At 40.8% G+C, this 27,334-nt stretch overlaps 1 protein-coding gene and 1 long non-coding RNA gene across 2 annotated transcripts in view; one reads left to right on the top strand and one right to left on the bottom strand.

The window, feature by feature from the left end:
• LOC121134710 overlaps window positions 1-15,561 on the bottom strand; it is a 38,238-nt gene extending 22,677 nt beyond the window's left edge. Inside the window, exons 1-2 of the long non-coding RNA XR_005871832.1 lie at window positions 15,483-15,561; window positions 7,832-7,932 (exon numbers count right to left, since the gene is read on the bottom strand). This is a non-coding gene — a long non-coding RNA (uncharacterized LOC121134710). The remainder of the gene's footprint in view (window positions 1-7,831; window positions 7,933-15,482) is intronic.
• Window positions 15,562-15,570: 9 nt separating this feature from the next.
• Acyp2 (acylphosphatase 2) overlaps window positions 15,571-27,334 on the top strand; it is a 143,894-nt gene continuing 132,130 nt past the window's right edge. The window contains exon 1 of the mRNA XM_021227279.2: window positions 15,571-15,720. Within this exon, the coding sequence (XP_021082938.1) occupies window positions 15,669-15,720 (52 nt within the window). The 5' untranslated portion in view covers window positions 15,571-15,668. The remainder of the gene's footprint in view (window positions 15,721-27,334) is intronic.

Here is a 27,334-nt window from a genome sequence, read left to right as displayed (position 1 = left end):
TTTCAAAGTATGCCCTGATGATTCTCTGGATTTCCTCAGAGTCCTTTGTTATGTCCCTTTTTCATTTCTGATTTTGTTAATTAGCATGCTCTCTCTCTGTCTTTTTTAGTTTGGACAGAGGTTTGTCTATTTTGTTGATTTTCTCAAGGAACCAACTCTTTGTTTCATTGATTCTTCTCAGTGTTTTCCTGGTTCCTACTTGATTGATTTCAGCCCTCAATTTGATTATTTCCTGGCATCTGCTCCTCCTGGGTGAGTTTGCTTCTTTTTGTTCTAGAACGTTCAGCTGTGCTATTAATTCCCTAGTATGAGTGTTCTCCAGTTTCTTCATGTGGGCACTTAGTGCTATGAACTTTCCTCTCAGCACTGCTTTCAAAGTGTCCCATAGGTTTGCGTATGTTGTGTCTTCATTGTCATTGAATTCCAGGAAGTCTTTAATTTCTTTTTTATTTCTTCCTTTACCCAGGGATGGTGCAATTGAGCATTGTTCAATTTCCATGAGTTTGTAGGGTTTCTGCGAATTGTGTTGTTGTTGAATTCTAATTTTAATGCATGGTGGTCTGAGAAGATACAGGGGGTTATTCCAATTTTTTTGCATCTGTGGAGATTTGCTATGTTTCCTATTATGTGGTCAATTTTAGAGAAGGTTCCATGTGGCACCGAGAAGAAGGTATATCCTTATGTGTTTGGGTGGAATGTTCTATAGGTGTCTGTTAAACCCAGTTGGGTCATAACTTCTATTAGTTCTTTTGTTCCTTTGTTAAGTTTCTGTATGGAGGTCCTGTCTAGCAGTGAGAACGTAGTGTTGAAGTCTCCTACTATTAGTGTGTGCGATTTTATGTGCAATTTTGAGTTTTAGTAATGTTTCTTTCACAAATGTAGGTGCCTTTGTATTTGGGGCATAGATGTTTAAAATTGAGACTTCATCTTGATGGACTTTTCCTTTGATGAATATGAAATGTCCTTCTTCATCTCTTTTGATTGATTTTAATTTGAAGTCTAGTTTGTTAGATATTAGGATTGCTACACCCGCTTGTTTCTTGGTTCCGTTTGATTGGAAAATCTTTTCCCAACCCTTTACCCTGAGATACCGTCTGTCTTTGATGTTGAGATGTGTTTCTTGTATGCAGCAAAAGGATGGGTTCTGTCTTCATATCCATTCTGCTAGTCTGTGTCTTTTTATAGCCAAGTTGAGGCTGTTGACATTGAGGGATATCAATGACCATTGATTGATGATTCTTGTTTGTGCTTGATTTATTAGTAGTGAAGTTATTTTGTGTAGTTTCTCCTCCCTTTTTCTTTTGGTGTTATGTAAAGTGGGATTATATATTGCCTGTGTCTTTGTGAGTGTAGTTATCTTCCTTAGATCTAAGTTTTCCTTCTAGCACTTGCTGTAGAGCTGGATTCATGTACACGTATTGTTTAAATCTGGCTTTGTCATAAAATATTTTGTTTTCTTCATCTATGGTAATTGAAAGCTTTGCTGGATATAGTAGTCTGGGCTGGCATCCTTGTTCCCTTAGCGTTTGTAGGACATCTGTCCTGGATCTTCTGGCTTTCATCGTTTCCATTGAGAAGTCAGGTGTAATTCGGATAGGTCTGCCTTTATATGTTACTTGGCCTTTTTCTTTAGCCGCTCTTAATATTTTCTCTTTATTCTGTAGGTTTGATGTTTTATTATATGGCGAGGTGACTTCTTTTTCTGGTCCAGCCTATTTGGTGTTCTGTAAGATTCTTGTATTTTCATAGGCATAACCTTTTTTAGGTTAGGGAAGTTTTCTTCTATGATTTTGTTGAATATGTTTTCTGTACCTTTGAGCTGTATTTCTTCGCCTTCTTCTATACCTATTATTCTCAGATTTGGCTTCTTCATGGTGTCCCATATTTCCTGGATATTTTTTGTTAGGGATTTGTTGGTTTTGGGGTTTTCTTTGGTTGACGACTGTATATCCTCTAATGAGTCTTCAACACCTGAGAGTCTCTCTTCTATTTCTTGTATTCTATTGGTGATACTTGCATCTGTAGTTCCTGATCATTTACCCAGCTTTTCCATTTCCAGCATCCCCTCGTTCTGTGTTTTCTTTATTGTTTCTATTTCAGCTTTCAATCCTTCAACTGTTTGAGTTGTTTCCTTCATTTGTTTGGTTGTTTTTTCTTGGTACTCTTTAGATTGAGAGATTTGTTTATTTCTTGAAAATTTTCCCCCATTTCGTGGATTTTTTTGTTTGTTTTTTCCTCTATTTCTTTAAGGGATTTCCTTGTTTCTTCTTTGAGGGTCTCTATCATCTTCATAAAATGATTTTTAAGGTCTGTCTCCTCTGCTTCATCTATGTAGTGCTTTTCAGGTCTTGCTCATGTTGGTTCCCTAGATTTTGGTGGAGTCATGTTGGTCTTTTGACTGCTGAGTGAGCTCTTATTCTGTCTTCTTCCCATTTCTTCTTCCAGTGGGTGCTGGTGGGGTCTTTCTGTCTCCACTGGTCTCCTTCCTTCCTGAAGCTGACTGGGATCACCGGAGTTTGGGGCCTGGAAGGGCTGATGTCTTTCCTAGCTGGGATCGCCAGAGATTGGGGCCTACCTGGGATCACCAGAGATTGGGGCCTGGAAGGGCTGATGTTTTTCCTGTGTGGTTGGGTCTTCTGGATGCCAGGAGTGGCCCCAGAAGATCGAGGGGATGGGGGTCGGGTGGAGGATGGGGAGTGTCCCTCAGGAGACACAAGCTCACCTAGCTGGAATCGCTGGAGATTGGGGCCTGGAAGGGCTGATGTCTTTCCTGTGTGGTCGGGTCTTCTGGATGCCAGGAGTGACCCCAGAAAATCTAGGGTCTGGGGGTCGGGCGGAGGATGGGGAGTGTCCCCCTGGAGACACAAGCTCACCTCTCTTTTAAATCTCTTTAAGACAATTTTCATTTGTCTCATCAAATCTGCTGTCAATGACATTGAAGTCTGAGGGTGGCTATTGCTATGTAGCACAGCTGGGCAGATAACATGGGCAGTGCATAGCCTGGATGACAGCATTTGCAGCTGCTTGAGTGTAGCTGTGAGCTGAGAGTGCGCGGCAGTTGCAACAACAATAGAAACCTGAGCAGGTGTCAAGGTGGCTACCTAGTGTGATAGCAGCCTGAGGAAGGGGTCCAGGGGAACCCTGAAACTCAAAGGAAGAGGGAGTCAGCTGCCTGAAAAATGGTCACAGAGGACCATGCAGAAGAATTATGTGTGGTGGGAGTTGCATGAAGGCAGAACCAGCTGGTTGTGGGTGGCTAAGTTGGCAACATTTGGAGACCAGGTGCCTCTGGAGTTTGGGACTTGTGGAGTTTTGATGGCAATGGGAGACTATTGTAGAGAGGCTGCAATAGGAAAATCCCAGATTTGCTCAGAGGGCTTAGAGAAAGAAAGGAAAAGGCAGGCGGTGGTGTGGCGACTCTGGTCAGTGTGCCTCCAGTGGCTACTGGAGGCTGCAAAGCCAGGGTCAAGCAGCCAGCTTGTAAATTTATGCCCAGACTGGGCACCAGGTGAAGACTTAACTAACTGTTCTTTATAAATAAAATGAGAGTCAGTTATCAAGATAAGAACCTTTAAGATTAGATGTTGTAACTCGTCTTTGTGGGGCTTCAGTCGGATCCAGCCAACCTGCCTTCTTAGTACCTAACGGGGGAGTGTGGGTTGAGAAGAGGCAGGTAAAACACTAAGAAAAAGACAGTGACACAGGATAGAGGGCAATTCAGTGAATGCTGGACACCTCAAGTTTATTCTTCAACATTCTTCAGTACCCCAACCCAAAGGGTAATATGGCAAGAGACTTAGCATGTATAATGAACAAACAGACTTTCTTCCCTGAATTCTCCAAACATTTGGTAACCACACCTTAAACTCAATTTCTCATTATGCAGCCTTGAGAGTTGTTATTTAGATAAGACATCTACTACCAAGATCAAACATTTTACAGTAGCCAACCCTTAGGAACCTTGAATTTTCTTTTTACTATTCCCTTTGTCTGGATTCAATCTTCCTACCTCCTCTTCTGATTTACTTTTATCCATCCCATAGAGATTACTTTCTCAGACTTTGTTGTGTAGTGACCAGTCCCCCATTTTAGCAGCTATTACAGGCTAACATGGGCTTGCATGACCTTGCCGCTCCTGTCCTGGTCTAAGGTCAGATGCCCTCCTTGTGGCAAGAAACCAATCAGAAGTTAGCTTGTGGGGCTGTGCTTTACAGCTCTGGGTGTGCTTTATGGACAGTGCACAACAGTGATGTGCAGAACATAGCAACCGCCCTGGGAGGGCCTATGGGCCATAACAACCAGTTGACCAATCAACACAGGGCAGGTCACCCAAATCTGGAAGCACACCAATCCTGAGACTGTTTCATACCCCTAGACACTCCCCTTATGCTGTCTTTTAAGATCCCTGACTCGAGGTTGCTTGGTATTTTTCTCCAGCCATTAGTCATGGTGGCGGGGTGAAGGGTCCGAGCTAATGGGGTTAGCTCGTTAAACATCTACAATAAAATACTCTTTGCTTTTGTATCGAAATGGGCCTCTTGGTGATTTTGGGATTCAGAATTTTAGGCACAACAGTTGAACTCTCCCTATTATACCTCCAATCTCTAAAGAGGACATCACCTTCTCCCCAGCACCCACTTAGGCCGTACATTTATCTCACCATAAATACTTGTTAACAAGTATTTATGAAAGACCATTTGAAGGTGAGTTTTACCTCAAAAGGTCAGGTTCTGGGTAAGATTCTGTTTCTGGTGATACTGAACAATTCTTTAAAAGTTCTGAGGCTATTTGTCTCTAAAATATAATACTTAGTCAATATGGTTTCTGTAAAATATATTAAATGGAAGAAAACTATGCTTTAAGTTTGAATGAAAATGAGGACACGACTATTCCAAGGTATGGTTGACAGGAAGGGTTTTTATTGTAGATATGAGGGAGAGAACATCAGCAAGAGGTATCTGGAAGGTTCCAGACTTAACAGGCCACGAGAGAGGTGGTAGGTGAATGAGAGAGGAAATGAAGAGAGAGGAGACCAGGAGCAAATAGCAAAGGACTGATGGGGGAAGTCCTTCTGCAAATATGCTTGTCTTATTGGTTGATGAATAAAGCACTGTTGGCCAAATAGGGAAGCAAGATAGGTGGGACTAGGAGTTGAGGAGGATTCTGGGAAATGTAGTCAAGAGTAGGAGATGCCATGTGATCTCAGGAAACTAGGATGAATGAGGCTGCGTCCTCGGTAAGATAAGTCCTTATAAAAATATATAGATTAGTAATTATGGGTTAATAATTAACTCAGAGCTAGCCAATGAGAAACCATAGCAAACAGTCAACAGCTTCATAATTAATATAGTATCTCATGTGTTATTTGGGGGCTGAGACAGTGGGGGGACCCAGGCGGCTGGTACGAAGAGTACACATTACAAAGGACCAAGAGGCCAAAAGACACGGAAGAACCAAGAGGCTGAGACAGCACATGGACTGAAACGACTGAATTATATAGGAAAGAGAAGCCTTGGGGAAGAGAAGCATAGCCCAGTCCCTGGACTGGAGAGGCTTAGGGGGGCAGGGCGAGGAGTGCTGGGAGGAGCCACAGCTGAGACTTGTCCCAGTTTTTTGGGGGAACTTGACAAAGTTATACATGATTAATGCAATACTACAGTCACTGCCATTGCCAATCTTCCTGACACAAGGTTTTATAACCGAAAGGTAAATAATTACAGATGAAATTTTGCAAATTGTTTCCCATGCTCAAGTAAACTCTTCTTACTTATATAACAAAGGCCCCTGAAACACATTGACTTTCAAAAAGACTCATTTTAATGGATATAGCATAAAGGCAAGATGGCTCAGCAGATAAACTCCTTCTCACCAAATCTGAATACTTGATTTCAATCCCTGGGACTCACATGGTAGTAGAAGATAATTAATGCCCACAGTTTGTGCTTTGAATTCTACAGGAATACTGTGGAATGTGGATGCCTCACGAATAAATACATGCAATTAAAAAAACTGTTTTTTTCTCTTAAAGATTTATTTATTGATTATGTATACAGTGTTCTGTCTGCATGTATGCCTGCATGTCATAAGAGGGTACCAGATCTCATTAAAGACGTGATTACTGGGAATTAAAGTCATGACCTCTGGAAGGACAGCCAGTGCTCTGAGCCCAATTAAAAACATTTTAAAGGGTATGATGTAAGTATACTTTCAGTGTAATGGGAGTCAACCAGAACTTACTAAATGAATTTCCTTAACTTGTTTTTTTTCTATAATATCTAATAATAATTAATGGTCAAGATTCTTCTATATTTAAGTCATCTATTGAGTGAAGAATCCTAACAGTGCTTAAACATGTTTCTTGTTTAAGGGTTTAGTATGTGTACAGGTAGTTTGAAAGAATGACTTTGAAATGAGCGGCAGTGTAGGTACTGCTAGCAATTTTGAAGGGATCATCCTATGCTCATAGCCTGCCTTGCCTTGGATAATTGGTAGGTGGCAGCAAGAGACCAGAAATTATGCTGTGTAATTAAGCAGCACTCTGCACAGTTTCTTTGGTTTTAGGTTTTCAGACAGGACTTAATACAGGCTAGCCTCAAACTTACTGTGACCTTCCTGTCTCACTCTCCCTAATTCAGGGATTATAGACATGTACCACCATACCCATCCAAAGAGTCCTTTTCAATGTTATTGTTTCATTAATTTATAAAAATAAAGCAGGATATCAGAAAATCAGGTAGACAATAAAAACAAATAAGCAGGATGCAGCTAATTTACTGAACATAGGCTACTTGAGCCCTTGTCTCATAATATTTCAACAAATTGTGTTTCAAAAGGTTGAGGGTTAGTTTTATTATTCTCTTCTCTAATTCCAGGTGTGACTACAAAGCCCAGGCTGGCCTGAAACTCCTGATTTTCTTTCTTTGTTCTTCAGACTGTTGGGGTTATAGGCATGTGCCAGCATGCTTGCCTTTTAGATTTTTTTTTCATTAGTTCTTATTTCATCTCTTTGTAAGTCCTGAAATCCTTAATCCTTAATTGGCATGCAGGTGTGGAATATTTGAATTTCCTTCTTTTTAATTTTTGATCACTTCTATTATAAGGTTCTTTTGTCCCCAAACATTGTACTGGTGAAGATTTAAGTTGGGGGGGGGATATGTACTTAGCAGAAATGAGTTTAGCGTTTAGTATTAAGTAGCTAATGGGGTTGGTGGAGGGGCTAAGGAGAGAGGCTCTGGGTCACTTCCTCCCAGCCGTAGACCTATTCATGCCACCAGCATCTGGAATGACAGTTCTGGAATCCACTGCAGACATGCCAAGTCAAACTTCATTGCAGAACTGGTCATCTGAGGGGCTGACTGATGACCTTTCAACATTCAAGAAACTGTTTAATCTGAAGCTGCTGCTACAGCTCCTGCATTTAAACTGATACTTCCTTGCCACACTGGAGGCTTCTATGAAACTCCACATTGAGAAAACTGCCACTCCACAACCCACCATACTCGCTGCACTTGTCAAACAGTAAAACAGAATCCTGCCCTCTGCATCTTGGTGCCCTAGAAATCACAGGGAAAACTAAACTCTTTCACCACTCTATGCGTATCTCAGAATCACCATGGTCTCTGCATCACTCAAAGTGTCCTCCCTCTACATGTTCATCTTGCTGGTGGAAACTCTATTTCATATGGAATATAAACTGCACAAAAGTCTAAATGTTACAGCTTACAATTTCCATGAACCACAGTGTGGTGCTATATTATTTATGATTTATTAAAGCTTGCCCAATGATTCAGAAAGCAAAGTCAGCCACACGCCATAGAAACCAGACATATACCTTTAGTCACAGCAGGCAGAAGCTGGGAGGTGGTGGTACACACCTTTAATCCTAGGGCTCAGGATTAAGAGCTCTCTCTCTCTCTCTGAGTTCAAGGACACCTAGGGATATAAGAGATTGAATCAGTCTAAAAGAGGAACAGATCACATGCCTTTAATCACAGCACAGGGTATAAAAGATAGAAGCAGGGTCTTCATAATATTCAGTATGAGGCATTCATTTTCCAGCCACACCAAGGAGAGGCAGCAGGATTAGCCCATTCACCTGAGGTAGTGGTAAGAGCTAGTGGCCCTCTGCTTTGCTTTTCTGATCTTCAGCCTGAAGTTTGAGCCCCAATATCAGTCTCTGGGTCTTTTATTTATTGTGTTACACCACAGTGGGAAGTTAGTTTAAAATGTTTTTATGATTATATATGACATGTTCATTATATACTATGAAATATATATGGTATATAAAGAATATGAAGTATATAAAGACAAGGATTAAAAAGTAAACCTATATTTTGTTGTTGATAAGAAAGGGTCTCGTGCAGCATAGGATGGCCTCAAACTTACTTTGTGACTGAAAATTACCATGAATTCCTTCTGATCCCTCTGCCTACACCTTCCAAGGCTCTGGGATTGTAGGGGTTTGCCACCACACCTAACCTAAATAGTAAACTTTTACTTTTTAGATTTATACAATGATTGTGAAGATAGCACAGAACACCCTTCTCATTACTCATATCGTAGCATTGGTGACAAGGGACATGCTTGTAACATCATTCCTAATAACACCTTTTTTCACAATTAACGGACTAACATCAATCTCTGACTTCTGATTTGCTCCATTTTTATGTAGGCTTCTTTTCTGCTCCAGGATCCCATCAGGGACATGCATTATGTTCACTATTTCTTAAGACTTCTGGAAGGTGCTTCTCGGTATGTTGTTTCTTTTGTCATGACTTTGACAGTTTTGAAGATTATTAGTCAGTTTTTGAGACAAAGTCTTTCTATGTAGCCCTGGCTGTTCTGCAACTCACTGTATATATGAGACTGGCTTTGAATTCACAGAGCTATATCTGCCTCTGTCTCCCAGTGCTGTGACTAAAGATATGCACTACCATGCTTAGCTATTATGTATTTTATAGTATCCTAATAATTTTTTTAATTTTTAAAAGTTTGCACAAGTTTCAAACATACACAAATTTAGAGAACAAGATAATGAAACCTCATATACCCATAACTCAACATTTATAACCATCATCAGTTTGCCAAGATTAGTCTATCTAAAATGTTGTACTCCCTACCCTTGAGGATTTAATAACAAATAACAAATGTTATATACTAGTACTCTTTATTTCACTATACCACTAATATATCAGGTTTTTAAAAATTACTTATGTATATGTCAAGGTTGTAATTCAATTTGTAAAGTGTTTACCTAGCATACAACACCCAGCATCACAGGGCCACCAAGTCTGATGGTCTGAGTTATATGAAGAAGATGGAGAAAGATGAGGGGAAGTAGTAGTAGTTGTGGTTTCAGGCTATCTTTAGTTACATAGCTAGTTTGAGGCCAGTCTTGGACACATGAAATAACTATTGCAACAAGTAATAAGCCTCATGAGATAGATACTTGCAACTTCAGCACTTGGGAAGCTGAAGCAGGAAGATTACCATGAACTCTAGACTACACTGTGAAACCCCATCTGAACAACAAACAAAAAACACCCTAAAACAAATAAATTAAATAAATCAAAACAAAGCTGCTGATGACTCTGTTATATTGAGTAGTCAGCCTACATTCAAAATTCTAACAGACTATTTGGGCTCAATGATGTTCTATTGAAAGTTTTGACCCAGCAGTAGGGCATTTGCCTTGCATTCATGACACCCTGGCTTCAGTTCTCAGCACTGCCAAAGCAGGGGGTTGGAGTGGAGGTGGGGGAGTTCTGTTCAATTAACACATTCAAGCTATGATCTAAGCAAGGCTTATTTATTGAATTTGGCTGACTGAAGAAAGGAAACTTTTACATCCATTTCTGCTAAGACTTGAAATAGCAAAACCACTCTTATACTTAAATTCAAGATGAAGTGCTTCATGCCCTGTATGAAACCAATGGGGCATCTTACACTGTTTATATAGCTGTTAGCCTAGCACTCATCTCAAGCTTCAAGGATTGCTATGAGGAGGCACTAAGTGTTGGGAGCCCTGTGGCCTAGTTTTGGATCAGCATATGAATGCTTGCCCAATGGGTCTCTGAGAGGCAAGACCTGTGGAGATGGTCTCTTATCCAGCAAGAACCAGTATATCTCAGAACAGCACAGAATGCTGCCAAGGACTATGGCCTGCACACTCTTCTCTCTCATAATATTGAAGATTTTCTTGGTGGTTTTTAGTGTCACTTTGTGAGTCACACCACGGACAGATGTGATTATTCCCCCAAGTTATATTTTTTCTCAAATATTTTCCCTAAAATTCTTTGGGTACTAACACTTCTCAAGTTTCTTATACAGAAGCTTAAGCATGTAGGACCCTTTGGAGGACAAGGGACCAATTAGAGAAATACAAGCAAACTGTATGCAAGCGTTTTACAGAAAATAACCCCTTTTTCTGTAGAAATTCAGTCTTGAATGATATTGTTCTTGAGAATGTGTTCCTATGTTTATCACCTTTTAGCTTTGTAAAGATAGGATGTGCCTGGCTTGACATTTAGCCAAGGTAACAACATGTTGAGTGTTGTTTTAGGTAGGGAATCTATTGAGCCTTGGGCAGCAGATCAGTACCCATCCCAGGTATACACACGGACTTTGGACTCCCATAGAACAATGTGAGGTGCACTCTCACCCTGAACTCTTGGGGAAGGGTCTAGGCCCTGTCCTATATGAAATGACAGACTATGCACACCCCCATGGAGGGCCTCACCCTCCCTGGGGAAATGAGGGGATAACGGGGGGGGGGGGGTTGGGGGAGGGCACGGGAGGAGGGGAGGGAATGGGAGAGGGACCTGGAACTGACTTGTGACGCAACCTCGTTTCTTATCTAAATTTAAACTGGAAAATAAAATTTAAAAAAAAGTTATTTGATGGGGGAAGTCCTTTTGTGTATATATATAAAGCACTGTTGGCCAATAGGGAAACAAGATAGGTGGGACTAGGAGTCTAGGAGGATTCTGGGAAATGTAGTGAAGAGAGTCCTTGCCATGTGATCCCTGGAGGAAGGAACACAAGTCTGGCGTTTATAAGTCCTTATAAAAATATATATTAGTAATTATGGGTTACTGATTAAGTCAGAGCTAGCCGATTAGAGACCATAGCAAACGACCAACAGATTTATAATTAATATAGTGTCCTGTGTGTTATTTGGGGGCTAAAGCGGCTATGGGACCCAAGCACGTTACAGCTGTTTTGATGTAAAAGTTGGGAAAAACCATATTTGACTGACATAGAGATTGTCTTGTCTACCTTTATTTCAGTTTCTAGTGCCTGGTCATGTTATACTTACACTGCAGGCAGAGTTCCCTTTTCTATGTGTTACCCTAATGTGGTCCTATACCACAAAGAAGTTGCTTTTCTTTTATACTCTCTACTCCTCCTCTCATCTCCCTTCCCAACTTTTCTCCCCACTCCCTTTTCTTTTTCACAAGTTCCTTCTATGTAGCTCATAGTTTGAAGGAATACTGTGCATCATGGTGGGGAAGGCATGGTGAGAAGTGAAAGGATTCTGCATCCTGATGCAACAATCCAAATCAGGCCAAGTCAAACAAATCAGGAAAAGCCCACCTTTAATGAATACAATGCTCAGAGAGGAGGCGGGAAAGAGAGACCAAAAAAAAAACCACATGTCTATTTTTTGGGGGACCCTTAAGCATCTCTGGGGGAGAGGTCATTTGGTGGGCTTTCTGAGATACAGCAGGGTTTTGAGGGAGATAGGGGATTAGGGCTTGGGTGGAATTTCTACCATAACATTCCAGACTCTTTGGGTATATGGATGCTAGGGGCTGGGGTGAAGCTTCCACCAGAACAAGAAGCAACTGTAGTCGAGAGCATGTAGCAGCTGTTTGCTCACATCTCAGTGGTACAGGAAGTAGATAGAGATGCAGAAGCAGGTCTGAGCTATAGACCCCAAATCTCCACTTCCTCCAGCCTGAGACCACTTCCTGAAGGTTTCATAAACACACTAACAGATTCTACCAAGTTTTTAAATACAAGAACCAATCAGGGTTGCCTCACATTCAAACCATAACATCTCTGAATCCATAGGATTGCAGGAGTATGCCACTACTCCTGACCCGCAAATTTCTTTTAAAAAACCATGTCAAGGGAATGATAGAACTAAATATTAATTTCAATGTGTAGTAACACAGAGTCTATTAATTCCTTGTTGATTCTAATGTTGTTGCCCAGGTCACAAAACCCAAACTTTTCATATAATTTAATCCTATTTATATGTGAGGATCCTAGATACATTTGTTTGTATAATGAGTCACTCATAAACAGGATTGGCAGTAGTCTGTTTAACTTGGTATAATGCTTTGTAAAATCATTCGATAATATGTATTAAGATGTAGATACATTACATAACAGGGGCTAGAAAGATGGTTCAGTGGTTAAGAGCACTTGCTCTTCTTACAGAGGACCTGAGTTTGATCCCAAGTACCCATGTGGTGACACAGAACCACGCTTAACTCCAGGAATCCAGTGCTCTCTTCTGTAAGTCCTAGGCATGCACATGGCACACATGCATGCATGCAAGCAAAACATTCATATACATAAAACAAAAATAATCTTAAAAAAAAGAACAATTCTTGCAGTCAGACATAGTGGTGTGTACCTTTAATCCAGCATTTGTAGGCAGAGGCAGGCAGAGCTCTGTGAGTTCACAGCCATGTTTATCTACACAGCAGGTTCCAGGCCAGCTAGGGTTACATATTGATCTTGTCTCAAAAAGCAAACAAAGAAACAACAACACAGAACAATACTTTGGACTGGATATAGTGGTTCATATCCCTAATCCTGGACTAGGCAGACTGAGGCAGAAAGATTGAGAGTCTGAGGTGGCTACACAATGAGTCCTGTCTTCTGACTACCCCCAAAAAAGGGGAGGGGAGCTATACATATATTTCCTTTATAATATTTTTATGATGGCTAAAAATAAGAAACAGCCTGAATATGCAATAGCATGTTAAATTAAAATATTATACATATTAGAAATATTATACATATTATTCATATTATACATATGAATTAAGATATCATTAGAAATACTATGACTTGGAAAAGACAACAAAAATTCAATTTATACTTAAAGAATGTATGTTTTATATTAATATTATACTTGAATCCATGCTATATTTAAAGATATACACATATATGCACACACATACATGTATATGTATACACACATATACATATAGAGATAACAGTCAAAAATGATATCAGATGTGTTAACATTATATGGATGACTGATTTTTAAACATTTCATAAATTTTTCTAGCTCTTACCTGATATTAGAAACACTTGCTTCCAATTCTAAAGTCTTAGAATCACATTGTATTAGTAATTCACACTGAAATGGTACATAAAAATTTCCATTAACTAATGTTCTGCTGTTGGTAGACACAATACTACATTTTTTGCTAAGCAAATGTCACTTGCTGCTATAACACTTCTAGAGTTAAAATAGAGCTACCAAATAACTGGCAAAGGTACTCCTAGGTAAATGTGATTAAGGGAAGGTCAGTGATTTTGAAGACACAGAACTAATGGGTAGCTGCACTGCATGTGGAGGACACAATTTTACAAGCACTTGCAAGGCAACTGAGCAGCACAGGAAAACCTGGGGGCACCTGGAGGCATCCCAGGTAAAGTGGGTTCCAGAGAAGAATTTTTATTGTGTTGTACTAAGAGCTCTGGGCAGTGGGCTACCTTCAGGATTTGGGGAAGCATGAAATAACAGGTTAGAGGAGGTCAGCGACATAGGTTTGCTTTTGAATGTAATAGAATCTGAAGATCTCTGAGAAAGATTTAAAATCCATGTGATTCCATGGTCTTCAGGAAGTAATTTGGGAGATTAGAGAAAGGAGTTAATTGTGAAGTCTGCAATACCAAGGTAAACTGATCCAGACTAGCTCTTCTAGGACATATCTTACCAAAAAAAAAAAAAAAAAAAAAAAAAAAAAAAAGGGTTTTTTATCATACTCTGCCCAAGTTTCAGAGTACTTATTGACTTTGGTACAGGGTCTCACCACGTAGCCTTAGCAGACCTGGAACCAGGCTGATCTTATACTCACAAAAGATCAGCCTGCCTCTCCCTCTCCAGTGCTGGGATTAAAGGCCTATGGCACCACAGCTGACCCTGAGTTTTGTGCCTGTGTTCCCAGATAGAGATGGCACATATTATCTAATTGACTTGTAGTAGATACTTATATTTGGAGAGATGCAAAGAAATGTGTAAAGGTATTGAGGCCAACAAATAAAGCGAGAAACATAAATTCTCACATGTAAAAGTATTTGAAGTTTAAAAGACAGACTATCAAAAGTTGTATCCTGATTATTTGGAGTGATGGGTTAGTATAAGGCTTCAAATGTGTCACTAGAAAATATAATTCTCTAAACTGTCTTAACTGTCCTAGGCAACTGAAATGTCACTGAATAGCAATCAAGACAATGAAAAGTACAAAACATATAAAACTGTAAGTCTTTGTTTCCAGTAGCATGTGTTGAAATTATTAAAATTTCTCATCCTAGACAGTGTCACACTTACTTAGAATGAGGATTCAGGCACAGACCTTTCAGAATTAGAAGGCTGACTGAAAAGGCCAAGCATAACTTATGGCTTATAAAACTCACAATTATCATGGATTTGGCAGTTGCCAGAACATTTCAGAATTAATTCGATGACTGAATACCCTCTGCCACTAAGCTAAAAGCAGGTCTTTCGTTTCAAATGCAAATCTCGGGAGTAATTGAGGAGGGATTGGAAATGGGGATATTGTTTCAAGGGCACAAAATTTGTTCATAAGGAGAACACTACATTCACAGAATGGTGAGCATAAATATATATAGATAATATATATATTTGAAATTGCTGAGATCGCAAATGAAATCAGATGTGAGATGAATGTTAATTAGCTTGCATTAATGTCTTTACATAAAAGCACCAGAACTTAGACAAATTCCTTGACAATGACAGACCAAACCAGGGCCATTTTAGAAAGAGGGCAGGAAACAGAATATGAGATCCTCACCCCATAACCTGTGCAGACTGGCTCACATCACCCACCCAGTTCCAGGAAAAGAACAGATAACCATACACGACCTGAGAACAGATACCTTGCCAGATTAACCTACGGACATTCCCCAAGTTCCTCTCGACACCCCAACCAATCAGCTCTGAACCCGCATCCCTCACCCTGTCCTGTGGTTCTAGTCTTATGAAGAAGCCCTTGCTCAGGAGCTGGGTCCCCTGCAGTTGTTGCTGCAGCCCGCGGGATGAGGCCCTTGCCTAGGCTTGAGTTAGGAAACCTTGTGCTCGCGTTTGGAGTCGGCTCCTTGGACTGAATTCTGGCCATTTTTATCCCCTATTACCCTCTCCCACCCCTGCTCCTCCCAACAAGTCCCCTCCTATTTCCATCCTTAACAAAAAAAAACAGAACAAATCCCACAACCTCTCAAGAAAACGTAGCGGGTAGCTACATGCACTCGCTGGGTTTGCCCCTTCGCACGCCCGCCCTGCGGCAATTAAGGGAAGCGGGACCCTACGGGCCGCCGTCCTTCGCGGCCTTGCGCGTGACCCCGCGCTCTCGCCCCGCGCCGCACACGCCGCTCGCACTGCTCGCGAGAAGGCTGCCACCATGGCGGCGCCGCTCAAGTCTGTGGACTACGAAGTGTTCGGGAGAGTGCAGGGTAAAGCTTGCCCGGGGGGGGCCGAGGCGGGGCTGTGGGAGAGGCAGGGGAAAGGAGTGCCATCCTTCTCTACCGCGGCCTCTTCCTCCGGAGGCACGGACTTCCGCTCGGCCGTGACTCAGCAGCCGCGCGTGGGAAGGAGGGGCACTGCGCGTGCGCGGGAGGGCGGCGGCAGGGAGGTCACACAGGGTGTGCGAGGCCGGCGGCCAGCCGACCGGAAAACTCCCGTGGGTCAGAGGAGCTTAGGTTATTGCTCACAGAGGCTTGTCGGGTTTGGGTTTAGCTGATGGTTTGCTTCGCCAGAGCTTGTAGTCCCCTTCTAGCTAGCTAGCAGTTTTTCCTTCCTGGGTTCTGGTGATTGAACCTTACACATTTATACCTACTTTTTGCATTTGTGCACAATTTAAATTAAGTTTTCTAGTTTTTGTTTCATTGTAAGCTTACGCAGTTGCACAGAACATGATGTCTGACTTAATTAAATTTTTTATACTTTAAACGTTTAAACATTCATTGAAATTTACCTAGTGGGACTTGACATGCCTTAGTAAGGCAAAAAAAGGCACGTGAATCTCTTTGAATTCGAGACCACTGTAGTCTACACACACAGACTACTAGAATATAAATACTGTAGAGACTTAATATATACTATTATTCATGTAAAAGAAAAAAGTCTTTTTGAGACTGGGTATATAGCTCAGTTGGTAGAGTGCATGCCTAATGTTCACCAAGACAGCAGTGTGGGGTGGTGACCTATAATCCAGCCGGCACTTGTGAGGTGGCTACATATCAAGCTGAAGTCAGTCGAGGTTCTGTGAGACCCTGTCTCCAAAATAAAAACAAGGTTCTCTTATAGCGAGATAACTTAGTGCTTGAGTCTTATTAACATTCTGCCTCCTCATAATTTTATCCCACCCTTTGGTATGTAAGACAGTTTCTTACTACTCACTCCATCTGCACCCCATCACCCCAGATGTGTTATGTATATGTGTAATCTAAATGGGATACTCGATAAATTTATTACACTTCAACAGCAGTAAGCTTTAATGACAACCATTAGTAGATTTAAAAGGTGAGTTTGTATTGGGAATTTATTTCTAAGCAGGAAATCTGGGATTTTTTTTAAATGGAAACTTATTTAAAGAGCAGGGGAATATTATCCTTTTATTTGATATTTTATGGATATTTTACACTTTGGGGCAGTGTATCCAGGGTAAGCTTAAAACAATGGATGGAAGTATTTCATTGTTGTTGTTGTTTGTTTTATAAGGAACCTCTGTTTCAGAGAGTCATTATGAAAAAGGAGGCAGGGAATGAAAATCACAACAGAGAAGTCTGAGGTCAGGGTTAGGAAAGAATGCATGAGGAAACTGCAAGTTTGAAAACTGATTTCCTTATAATTCTTGTACCTTTAGAAAGTGTACCAGGAGTCTGAAATCTGGCTCAAATATGGAAATTAATTGCCTTTTGCCATAATTCGATCATGTCTGACCCCAAAAGCTGAGTAGTGTTGGGCCTGGTTGGTACTTTTGATACTGTGGTAACTTGAGTACATGTGAAGTTAACGAAAACCCCAAAATGGAGGGCACATCTGAGAGGGATTTTTGCTTAATTTGAAGTGGGAAGATTCACTTCTAAACTAGATCTTTGAGGTAGAAAGACCCACCTCTAATCTGGCCACACCTTTTGGGAACCTATATAAGGACCTGGAAGAAGGAAGCTTTGGGCTTTTGCCTTCCTGCCCTCACCTTCCTAGCAGGTCCATTCCTTCACTGGCATTAGAGTCCATTTCTTCAGGATTCTGACATATACTAAGACCAGCTGAGACATCCAGCCTCATGGACTGAGCAACTATCATATTCTTGGGCTTTCTATTCATAGCCAGCCATTGTTGGATTTGCAGGACACAACCTATAAGTCATTCTAATAAATCCCATGTGGCAGCACTGAATCACCAAAGCCAAGGTGATCTTGGCTATTATAATGGGCAGCATAGACAGAGCAATGTCCATAATGGCCTAACCCATAATGGTCATGGCAGGCAAAGTGAATCTTAGGGCAGTATGACTTATATGGACCTTTGGTACTGCTTATCAATCATAGTGTTTCCATATAAGAAATAAAGAAGCTGCCGGGCGTTGGTGGCGCACGCCTTTAATCCCAGCACTCGGGAGGCAGAGGCAGGTGGATCTCTGTGAGTTCGAGGCCAGCCTGGTCTACAGAGTGAGTTCCAGGACAGCCTCCAAAACAATACAGAGAAACCCTGTCTCGAAAAACCAAAAAAAAAAAAAAAAAAAAAAAAAAAAAAAGAAATAAAGAAGCCTACTAAATTTTTATTTGATCTGTGGGAAAAAATCTCAAGTTAATAAAAGAAAGGCTGCATTTGATTATGGTAAAAGACAATCAATTTCCATATTTGAGCCAGATTTTAGACTCAGAATCTCTTGAATGAACAGCCAGATTCTCCTGAGGAAGGATCTTTATAAAACACCTAGAAGTTTTACTGCTAGCCTTTCTCCAGTCCTGCCTGGAGGAATCTGTGGCCTTTTACGAGGATAACTGTACACTGGGGGAAAAGGAAACAGTTAGACTTTTTTGGGTCTATTGGATACTGGCTCTGAATTGATCCTGATTCCAGGAGATCTCAAGAAACACTGTGGCCCTCCAGTTAAAGTAGAGGCTTATGGAGATCAGGTGATTAATGGGGTTTTGGCTGAAGTCCTGTTCACATTAGGTCCAGTGGGTCCCAAACTCATCCTGTGGTTATTTTCCAAGTCCTAGAATGTATAATTGGGATAAATATATTTAGAAGTTGACAGAATTCTCACTTTGGTTCCCTAATCTGTTGAGTGTGAACTGTTATGGTTGGAAAGGCTAAAGGAAGCCTTTAGAGTTGCTTCAGTGAAGAAATATAATGAATCAAAAACAGTGTCACATTCCTGGAGGAAATGCAGCAATTAGTGCCACCATCAGGGACTTGAAAGATGCAGGGGCGTGGCTTCCCACACATCCCCTTTTAGCTTTTTTATTTGATCAATGCAGAAGGACAGTGGAGAATGACAGTTGACTATTAAAAACTCAGTCAAGTAATGGCTATAATTGTAGCTGCCATACCAGAGATGGTGCCCGTACTTGAGCAGATTAACACATATGGTGCATGGTATGCAGCTATTCATCCAGCAAATGCATTTTTCTCAGTACCTGTCCAGAAGGACACCAGATGCAATTTGCTTTCAGTTGGTAAGGCCAGCATTGTACTTTTACAGTTTTACCTCAAGAATACATTAACTGTCCAGCCCTGTACCATAACTTAGTTAGAAGAGATCTTAATTCTCGGTCTCTTCCACAATATAACACATTGGTGCACTATACTGATGGCATTATACTGATGGGAGCAAGGGAGCAGAAGGTAGTAACCTCTCATAAATGGAGGCAGACATTTTCTTTTGTCCTGACCATCCAGTCTCAAATAATCACACAGAAGCTTATATTAATTATGAAATGTTTGGCCTATAGTTCAGGCTTATTACTAACTAGCTCTTACAACTTAACCCGTTTCTATTACTCTACATTTTATCACATGACTTCGTGGCTGTACCTGTTCTCTAGCATGTCTTGTTTCTCTGGTGGCTGACTCTCTAGACTCTGCCCTTCTTTCTCCCTGTATCTGTTTGTCTTTCCTGCCTAGCCTTATTCTGCCTATCTATAGGCCAATTCAGCTTTATTATTAACCAGTGAGAGGAATATATATTCACAGTGCACAGGATTATCCTATAGCAATCTCTTTGGATTCATTGGTAACCCAATGAATAAATCCAATCAAAATTCAAGGACCTTCCACCTCAGTGAAATTCTTAGGAGTCCAGTGGTGTGGAGCATGCAGAGTTAGTCCTTCCAAGGTAAATAATAAGTTATTGCACCTGGCCCCTCCCACCACCAAGAAAGAAGCACAATATTTAGTGGACCTGTCTGGATTCTGGAGACAGCACATTCCCATATGCAAAGTAACTTGGAAAACTGCTAGCTTTGTGTGGGGCCTGGGACAGGACAAGACTCTTCAACAGGTCCAGGCTGCTGTGCAGGCTGCTCTACCATTTGAACCATATGATCCAGCCAACTCTATGATACTTGAGGTATTAGTGGCAGATTCCTACAGGTAAATCACAGAAGAAACCTTTAGAGTTTTGTAGCAAAGCTCTACCATCATCTTCAGACAACTATTCTCTCTTTGAAAGACAGGTTTTTAACTTGCTATTGGAACTTAATGGTAACTGAACATTTGACAATGGGCCACCAAATTCCCATGTGACATGCTGTGTCCATCATGAGCTGGACATTATCTGACCCACCAAATTGTGAAGTAAGGCATACACAGCAGAAGACTATTGTCATATGGAAGATATGATAGGGCCTGAACAAATCCTGATGGCAAATTACATGATGTTGCCCAAATGCTTATGGTTACTCCTGTTACAATGCTGTCTGTTGCTTCATGCTTCATATGCCTCATGGAGCATTACCTTTGATTGATTGACAGAGGAAAAGAAGACTAAGGCCTGGTTTACCGATAGTTCTGCACATTATCTAGGCACCACCCAGAAGTGGACAGCTGAAGCATTACAACCCCTTTCTGGGACATCCCTGAAAGATAGTGGTGAAGAGAAGGCTTCATAGAGGGCAGAAGTTTGGGCAGTACACATGGTATTACCATTTGTTTGGAAGGAGAAATGGCCAGATGTGTGATTTTTCATTGACTCATGGGCTGTAGCCAGTGGATTGGCTGGATTGTCAGGGACTTGGGAAGAGTGTGATTGGAAAATTGGTGAGAAACACATGTGGGGAAGATGTATGTAGATAGAGCTTGCCAAATGGGCTAAGGATGTGAAGGATGTCCCATGTAAATTCTAATCAAAAGAAGACTTCCAGTGAGGAGTTCAGTAATCAATTAGAGAGGATGTCAAAGGGCATTCCCCAGGAGTGATGGTATGGGTCACTTCCCCAGGAAAAGAGTCAAGATCTGCTGAAGTTCTTGTCAAGAGTGGAGGAAATACAGAATGGGTAGTAGAGGAAGGTAGTTATAAATACCAGCTGAGGCCACATGACCAGTTGCAGAAGTTAGATAAGTGCCATGAGTGTTTCTGTCCTGGAATTGAACTGGGTAGTCATCCTTGAAGTAGTCTTTTTCCCATGAGCCACCTTGCTGGCCCTTGTCTGATAGTTTTGATATGAGAAGACTAGGTTAGGGATTTGACAGAAAAAGACCCCCAAGGTAAAGTGCCATTTCCATTGTATATCACAGGTGTCACTGAGACTCTTGGCAGTTTGTGTTAACCTTGATCACCTAAGATAGTTTGAACTTTTTCTCCTTTGCCGGTTTTCCATTTTACAAATTTCCACATTCCATAAAAGCTCTGTGGGTTCTGTTTATTTTTCCTGTGAATTTGTGTTACCAGAGGTGGGAGGTAAGGCTTTCCTGAGGATTCAGAACTGGGAGCTTAGTCTTTGTTACAGTATGAAAATAAGTTACAAAAGGATTCAGACATTTAAATTCTTCATATGTTTTCTTTGAATGTCAGTGTTTCTTTGTAGATTTAAAGTATACTTCTTTTGCAAATACTCAGTTTTCTCACTGTCTCTCTATCCTTCAAGTAAGGAACAAGTTGCTGCTGACTGAGCCTGGCTGAACAACACTTTGCACTTGAGTCTTTCATGGCTGAAGGGGCCCGTGTGTGTCCCAGTTTCCAGAGCAGCGTGTCACATCAGTTCCATCTCTTTATCAAGTGAAGTGGAAGCAGGTGGGGGCAGGGAGCTTGAAAGATCACTGAAGACTCTTCTCCAGCAGAGGCCTTGATCTGGTGTGTTCAGAAAAGTGTCTGCACATTTATTTCTGTTTAGATGGCTTCTCACTACACAGTACATGTCAAAATAGGGGGCAGGTCACTTGATAAGGTTCTAGAAGATTTCAAGTGGGCTGTGGAGCCTTGTTGGTTTCTACATGGCTTACTATTTCAGAAAGTTAATGGACTAGATATCCACTTGACATACACTCCTTATAAGGATTCAAAATAAAGGCCCCAATAACCAATATCCTCCTTCATTCTCTAAATTATTGACAGGAAATGGTATGTATGTGCATATAATAATCTGTATTACAGAGTAAATGCAAGCATCCTCATGGGCACAGAAGCAAGGCATGAACGTTGCTCGTGCTTTGTGTGTCTCCTGAATTCATGGGATGAGTCACTGCACATCCTAGTGGAGGAGTCAGATAGGATGCAGTGGCCAGGACCCTAACTCTAGTGGGTATTCCCCATGGAAGTAAATGCTGCTAGGGTGCAAGAGGTTTTCCTCACCAGCAATAAACTGTAACCACTGAGTTCTGATTACAGCACTTCAAGATGACCTGTACCATGAAATATTTTTTCACTGTGGAGAAGTGGGGAAGGTGTAGTAAGCAAAAGTACAAAGGGTTAGCTTAGTCTTCAGGTAGAGGAATGGAGGCCTACACCACAGTCCCATTTTCACTTTCTCCCTCCATTTTATAGCATCTTTAGAAATTGATATATATTCATAGTATGTATAGTGTACAGTGTTTTTAAAAATATATTTAGTATTTCATAACCGTTACTGCTAATTCCAGAATATTTCTGTCACTTCCCTGTTCCACTCCTGCCCAAAGATCACTTCTCATTCCTGACTCACATTGCATCCCCAACTTTTTCCTCTGTTTCCTGGAGTATTAAAGCTCTTAGTGAGTCACATCTCAGGCCTCATGGTTTCAGAGTGGCTACCGTGGATTCGATCATGTGTTTTGAGTCAGTTCCCATGGGAGAGCTTTCCTAAGCCTTGACAGCGTTTTCACTTACGTCTCACTGGCTTTCACCATGATAAGAAGGCTGGGAAATAGGAATTATCTTGCTGCTATTAGGTGAAAATTAGAGTTTTGTTAATAAACAGGGAGATGGATTTTTGTATATGCAGCTAGCAGCATCTGTCACAAGTATTCATATAATAAATAAGTTAACACAATTAACATTTAAGGACTTTACAGAAACAACCATGTGGTCTTAGCCTCAAGGCATTATATATACAACACAGATAGCCTAAATTTCTATTAAGTATTTAACATATCTTTCATATAAGACTCATCTGTTTTTTTCCCAAATATTACTTCCTTAGCAGTGAGATGGGTTAGACAGTTTGTCAAGTAGCATAAAATCAGCCTGAAACTATATGGATCCTGTAGTTATTTTAAGGTGTGTGTGTGGGGGGGGGTGGGTGGGTGTGGGTGTGGGTGAGAGAGAGAGAGAGAGACCTTACCATTTATAGTTACAAATACTTTTAAATTTAAAATGTTGGGAGTTTAAATCAAACTAACATATGTGCTTGGATTTGCAACACAGCAATGTCAAAGAGCCAGTAGAAATCAGAAGCCACCATACCTTGCTCAGTCCCACTTCAAATCATCTATGTTCTATAAGACTCCCATTTAAAGATTTTGTGTGTGTGTGTGTGTGTGTGTGTGTGTGTGTGTATGCCTAGTTTTCTATACCTGCCTGATGTCAATTTAGACATTATTTAGTAACTTTCTGCTATCTTTTATATTGTATGCATGTAATCATGTTTGTATACAGATGTATACATTTATACATGTAAATATGGGCATGGATACATATATGCCAGTCACTATATTATTGCCTATGTAAAGTGCTCCTAAAATCAGTATAGAATTGAAATTCATTCCAGAACTTTGAATGCAATAAATGCAGCATCCTTATGTTGAAATAAACTTAAATTCTAGTTGATGTGTAATGTTAATAATAAATTATTATATAGTATTCTTCAACTAGCTTTTCTTTTTTCATTTACATAAAACCTGTGTGCCCATCTCTGGTCTAGCAGGAAGATATTGCCCTCATGGAACTTGAAGTTTACCAGGAAGACAGGAAATAAAAAGTGAATCACGAAGTTATAGCAATGGCAAGTGATAGTCACTGTGACATGCTTAACAGGAATTATGGAAGTGCAGTGCTTTTTTAAATAGTTACTGAGTATTTGTCTCAGGGTGACATATATACAAAGATAGGAACAATAAAAGCCAGATATGAGAAGACAAGGGATCATTTTCATAGAAGGACTGTGTACAAGGGCAATGGGAAGCCACTACACTTGGCATGTTTAAGGATGCAAGTTTATTATGGAGTAAATATTATCAGTTATTTTCTGTAACTGTGATAAAATACTGCGATCAAAGCCAACTTTTAGAAAGAAGAGTTTATTGTGCTTACAGTTCCAGAGGGTTAAGGTTAGGGTTAGGTTGTCAGGCTTAGCAGTGGTTGCTCTTATCCACTGAACCATTTTGCCTGCCCTGATTTCCCTTTCTAAACCAAGGTTTAATTCCTACCTATCCTAGACCAAGATGACATATATCTTGAAGCAATTCTGCCTCTGTCTCCCAGTTACTAAAATTACATACCGGTTTAAATTACTTTGCCTAGCCCAGCTGTAAATATATATATATATATATATATATATATATATATATATATATATATATATATACAGAATCTCATGTAGCCCAGGTTGGCCTCAAATTTGCCATGTAAAGGAAGCCTTGCAAGTCTGAGATACAGCACCACCAACCCTGTTTGTCAGTCTGTTTCTGTCTGTCTGGTGTTCTGCCTTCTCTACTAGATTCTAAGCTAGTAAGATGCAGAGACAGCTGTGTCTTACATATTCATCTCATTCTTTGTACTTTGAATTAGACTAATTTTTTGTTACATGAGTAATTTATACTTGTTAGATGTATTTGAGTTGTCTAATTTTTAGATTTTATCTGCAATAATCCATTAATAGATTGTATGTACACCATTTTCTTATCCCAAGAGTTGGATATGACTTTGTTGTTTGATACTACTTTGGAGTTCTCTTTTGAGAAGAGATTGCAAGTTTGAGTTTTAAGAAAACTCCCAGTGACTGGTGGTTCATAGACTCTTGTCTAAGTAAGAAAGAGATCTTGTCACCAGGCGGTGGTAGCGCACACCTTTAATCCTAGCACTCAGGAGGCAGAGGCAGGCGGATCTCTGTGAGTTTGAGACCAGCATGGTCTACAAGAGCTAGTTCCAGGATGCCTCCAAAAGCCACAGAGAAACCCTGTCTGGGGGCGGGGGAGGAAGAGATTGTGTCCTTTCTGTTTCCCCTTTTGTGATTCTGAGGCTTAAACCTGTGGCCCGGTACATGCCAGGCCAGTGTGCCATCGGCGAGTTACACCCCAGCTTTGCAATTCCTTTTTACTTCAGTTGCCCATGGCCTTTCCTTTCATGGTGCTTGTACATGGGGTTGTTGAGGTTGGGTAGCCCAGAGCAAGTACATTCAGCATAGGGTTGACAGGCTGTGTGCTTGGTCAGCCCTTGCTGTGTTCTCAGCCCTTGCTGTGTGGTGGGTGTCACGCGTGTGGCTTCCTACTCTTTCCTTTTGTGTCCGCAGGCTGTCATTGTCCCTCCACGGATAACAGATCGCTTTCCGGCCCCCTTCTCATAAGCTCTTCCCACTCACCATTCCTCCACACTCTGCATGTGTTTAAAAAATGTTTCCACAGTTTCGTAAAGTTCCACTGGTATTGTTATACTGCCTTCATTCCCTTACTGCTCCTTTTGTCCCTATTCATTTGATTCTACAGTATGCTGCCACCAGGGAACACTGCAAAGTTATGAAATATCCAAACTGCAGACCTTCACTTTCTCCTATCCAGGGGCAACTGCTGTGTAAGAATATCTTTTGGCCTCCTGGGAAGTTGGTTTGGTCTGTTCCCCGTGACTTCCCAATGAAGTTTTTCCTGATTGTTTTCCACCGTGGTATACTTTACAACTGACAACATGTTTGCACTCAGTTTGTTTGGGCATGTATGGGGTTATCACCAGTACAGTTCAGAGAGCGCCCATCACCCCAGAAAGTTCCCTTGAGCCTCCTGGTAGAACTTGCTTCTTTCCTAATCCTTGGCAATGGACAATCTATTTTCAGTCTCTGTAGCCTTGCCTTTCTAGAACGTAATTACACATAATGTGTGAGTTTAGCTTTTGCTTAGTAAACTGTGTTTGGTTCATACATGTAGTTCCTATAGTTGTGCGTGTGTTCTTTTTTACTGTTAAGGAGTAATTCACTGCATGGATCTATCATGGTTTTTTGGGGGGCAGGGCTTTGTACCTGTGGCTCAGGCTGATCCTTTTAAAAAATTAGACCACTTATATATGTCTGTGGCTGTACATGCCATAGTATACATGTGGAAGTCATGGGACAACTTGTAGGATCTGGTTTTTTTCTATGCATTCTTTGCAATTAAGGATCTTCTGATTTGCAGTTTTGGGGAATGACCTGAGGTCTGTTGTTTAGGATCCCCATAATTCCTAGGAAAGATGTACTAGGTCTTCTCTAGTGACTTCAAGTCTTTAGGATATATCCTTGGTAGTTTGGAACTATATAGCCTCTTGTCTTAGTTCCATTAGAAAACCCAGTTCTTTATGTATCCATGTTTGATTATAGACAACACAGGATATAAAATTGATGGCATTCCGTGTGTGTGTGTGTGTGTGTGTGTGTGTGTGTGTGTGTGTGTGTGTGTGTACTTTTTTGATTTTTCAAGACAGGGTTTCTCTGTGTAGCTTTGTAGACCAGGCTAGCCTCAAACTCACAGAGATCTACCTCTTTCTGCCTCCCGAGTGCTGGGGTTAAAGGTGTGCACCACCACCATCCGACTGTGTGTGTGTGTGTGTGTGTGTGTGTGTGTGTGTGTGTGTGTGTATGTCTATATAGGAGTGCATCTATGTGCACTGAAGATTGAACCAAGGGCCTTATGCATGGTACCCAAGTGCGTTTCAATTGAGCCACATCCCCAAACCCTGACATCCTTAACCTCTCTCTGAGATTAAGCTCCCACAGCTTGAAGTTGGATAACTGAGTTATGTGACAGCTTGGTAGTGATTAATATGGACTACCTTGGTCTGCCGCAGACTAGAGAGAAAACAAAACCAACAAGAACAATACTACCCAATACTATACATGATACAAAGTATGCACATAATATCAGCTACACCAGAAAGTCTCCAGGAATCATTTTCATTGGCATTGGTTTTCATTAATGATGAGGGCTTGGACTCCCAGAAGTGGTCAAGCACATATTTTCTGATCCTGGCTTTGCGTCAGTGGTTCTGGCTACATCTAGAAACAATTTAAACTTGAATTTAATTCTTGCATTATAAAAGATACTTTAAAAACTGAGGATAGGTACATTGTACAAATACTCCCAACTTTTCATTCAGTTTTTGTGGAATGGAGACTGTCTAGGGCTTCATATATAGCAGGCAAATGGACCATTGAGCTGGATGCATGAATGACCTCCTCCTTGTTCTTATTCTTTTGAGGTGAAGTTGCCCAGGTTGGTCTTGAATTTTCTGTGTAGCCTAGACTGGACTTAAACTTTTCATCCCTCTGCCTTGGCCTTTCAAGTAGCCGGGGCCTGTACCATCAGATCAACTGTGTTTTTCATAAATATTTTAAAATATGATTAAAGTGTAATTCAGCATTTCATTATATAGTTTGGTTTCAAGTATTATATTTTTCC

Source organism: Mesocricetus auratus, unplaced genomic scaffold (genome assembly GCF_017639785.1).
Source record: "Mesocricetus auratus isolate SY011 unplaced genomic scaffold, BCM_Maur_2.0 Super-Scaffold_100029, whole genome shotgun sequence".
Taxonomy (NCBI): Eukaryota; Metazoa; Chordata; class Mammalia; order Rodentia; family Cricetidae; genus Mesocricetus; species Mesocricetus auratus.
This window is presented reverse-complemented; position numbering and strand designations above follow the sequence as displayed.